We start from the raw sequence: 2,725 nt of genomic DNA on the forward strand, positions 1-2,725 counted from the left end.
ATAAAATAGTATCTTACAGGTGAGACGTGAAGGCAGGAGGCGGCAGGGGAAGGGACAGGACAGGAGGAGGAAAGCGTGCTCTCTGAAAAGAAGAAGAAACTTACGTGTTATCTGGAGTAACACTGTCCTTTAACAAACCATGACTCTTCTGTCTCTGTACGAAACAGTTTACGGTTTTGTTTATTTAGTTAAGGCAAAGTGGAGGTGGCTCCGAATCCATCTTTTAAGAAAATACTCTTCTTCGTGCTGGTGAGTTGAAAGTTTGGAGAGATTCTGTTCGCTGGTTTGGTGAACGTTTCACAAATTGGGTTTTTGGTTTCGGTTTTGCATCGAGGGTTCTTTTGGCTGCTCCTGCTCTGGGGTCCGGTTCAGTTCGGCTGGGAGGCGGGCAGGGCGGAGGGGTCAGAACTTGCTGCAGTCGTAGACGAAGGCCCCTGACGTGCGGTACAGGGACTGGCCGGAGGGGAAGGCCATCTGACAGCTGCTGTTCCCATTCACCGGGGAGTTGCTCAGGCCGATCCGCTGCGACTCAAACATCCCCCGCACCGAGTGGAAGTTCTGCTGCTGGCCCGGGTAGCCCGCGGCCGCCGCCGCCGCGCTCGCCAGGTGGCCCAGGTCCCCGCCCGCCTGGTTCAGGTACCACGAGGCCAGGCGGCCTTGGTGGGCCGCAGGGTGATGGCCGGCCTCCTGGCCGCCGCCGCCGCCGCCGCCGCCGTGGCCCAGTGACGAGGAGCTGCTGCTGGTGGCCGGGGGCAGGGAGTAGTCGGGCAGGGGGTCGTCCACCGAGGAGCCGCCGGCGCCCGCGGGCGCGCCCTGCACGTGGCCGCCGCGCTCCCCGGCCGCGTACAGGCTCATGGCCTGCAGATTGCAGTGGTAGGTCCCGGCGCCCCCGGCCCCGCCGCCCCCGCCCGAGCCGCCCGCGCCGGGGCTCTGGCTGCAGGGGGAGCCGTACAGGGAGCTCTGGCCCGGCGAGTAGGCGCCCAGCGCCAGCGGGGGCGCCAGGCCCGCGCGCGAGGACGCGGCGGCCGGGGCCAGGAGGCCAGAGCCCAGCTCGGCGGCTGCGCCCTGCGGCGACCCCCGCAGCGACGTCATGATGTTGTCCACGCTGAAGCCCTGGCTGTGCGGCGGCGCGGGCGCGGGCGCGGGCGGCTGGCCGGGCTCCGCGCCGTCCAGGCTCAGCGGCCGCGCCGCCGGCAGGCCGCCCGGGGGGCTGCCCCCGCTGGACAGGCTGCTGCTGCTGCTGTCGGGGCTTTCGATTTTGGGCACCGCGGCGGCGCCGGCGCTGCCGCTGCCCAGGGCGGCGGCCGGGGACAGGGGCTGGGGCGGCGAGGGGCACGTACCGTTCTCGGTCTTGATGTCCTGGATGCGCACGGGCGGCGGCTGCGCTCCGGGCGCCGCGCCGTCTGCCTGCTCGGGCGGCGCGGGCGCGGGCTGGCGGCCGGGCTGCTGCGGCGGCGGCGGCGGCGGCTCCTTGAGGTGCAGCCGGTCCTTCTCCTCCTTGTCCTTCACGGCGTCCTTCTTCTTGAAGCGCCGCCGCCGCCGCAGGAAGCTGCCGTTCTCGAACATGTTGTAGGAGTCCGGGTCCAGCGTCCAGTAACTGCCCTTGCCTGGCTTCTTGTCGTCGCGCGGCACCTTGACGAAGCACTCGTTGAGCGAGAGGTTGTGGCGGATGCTATTCTGCCAGCCCTGCTTGTTGTCCCGGTAGAAGGGGAAGCGGTCCATGATGAACTGGTAGATGCCGTTCAGGGTGATCTTCTTGTCCGGCGCGTTCTGGATCGCCATGGTTATGAGCGCGATGTAGCTGTAGGGCGGCTTCACCATGTCCTTGGGCTGCGGCTGCGGCGTGTAGGGCCCGTAGGCGCGGGCCATGCCGCCCGGGTACTGCTCGGCGTGCGCCGGGTGCGAGTACACGCTCATGGGGGCAGGCATGGCGGTGTAGCCGCCCCCGGCCGCCGCCGCCGCGCGGTAGTAGCTCTGCTCGCCGCCGAGGTAGGGCACCACTCCCAGGGAGTTGGGGCTGGAAACGGAGTAGCGCGCCTGCATGGCCCCGCTCGCCGCCGCCGCCGCCGCCCCCCGCCCTCGCTGGGCCGGCCGCCCAGTCCGAGTCCGGGCCTGCGGGCTGGTGCCGGGCCGCCGCCTCCCCTGCGCTTGCCCGCCTCCGGGGCGCCTCCGGCCGCCGAGGAGGCTTGGGGCGGCGGAGAGGGCCGGACGCGGACGCGGCCGACGGCCTAGAACGCGCGCGGCAGATTCCAGGCGGGAACGGGAAAAAGGAGCCCGAACTAGAAAACAAGCAGACGTCCGGCTCGCCGCGCCGCCTGCGCTTCCAGGAGGCTCTGCCCCAGCCGCCGGCGAAGGCGGCCAGATAACCAGGGCGGGGGGCAGCGCGCCGGCTGCCTGCCCGGGCCCGCGTCACCTTTTTTTCAGTCTCTCGCGCGCCGGCCGCTTAAGGAAGCATTGGGAAAACTTCTGAACTTTTGAGCATCCGTCACCCAGGCGAGGACTTTTTTACGCAGTTACATTTTTTCCGGGCAGCGGAGCCCCGCCCCATCACGGCGGCGGCAGCCAATGGGAGGCGGGAACGCCTCCGAAGGAGCCGGAGGCCGAGCCGCGCCGGCCCGCGCCCCGCCGCGGAGGACCGCGGGGCTGACCACACGCGCGCCGGCCCGCGCCCCTGCGTGCGCCCCCGCCGGCGCCCCGGCCGCGCCCGCAGCCGTGCGCCCCCGGG

General features: G+C 70.3%; 1 protein-coding gene across 1 annotated transcript; it reads right to left on the reverse strand.

Annotated features, from left to right (window-relative positions):
* Positions 1-402: 402 nt before the first annotated feature.
* On the reverse strand, positions 403-2,043 carry FOXC1 (forkhead box C1; the record flags this gene model as incomplete). The annotated part of the gene is made up of 1 exon (XM_079712560.1): positions 403-2,043. One exon carries the CDS (start codon positions 2,041-2,043, stop codon positions 403-405), a length of 1,641 nt encoding a protein of 546 aa, XP_079568686.1.
* Positions 2,044-2,725: the final 682 nt, after the last annotated feature.

This window comes from Hyperoodon ampullatus (genome assembly GCF_949752795.1).
Source record: "Hyperoodon ampullatus genome assembly, chromosome: 10".
Lineage (NCBI taxonomy): Eukaryota > Metazoa > Chordata > Mammalia > Artiodactyla > Ziphiidae > Hyperoodon > Hyperoodon ampullatus.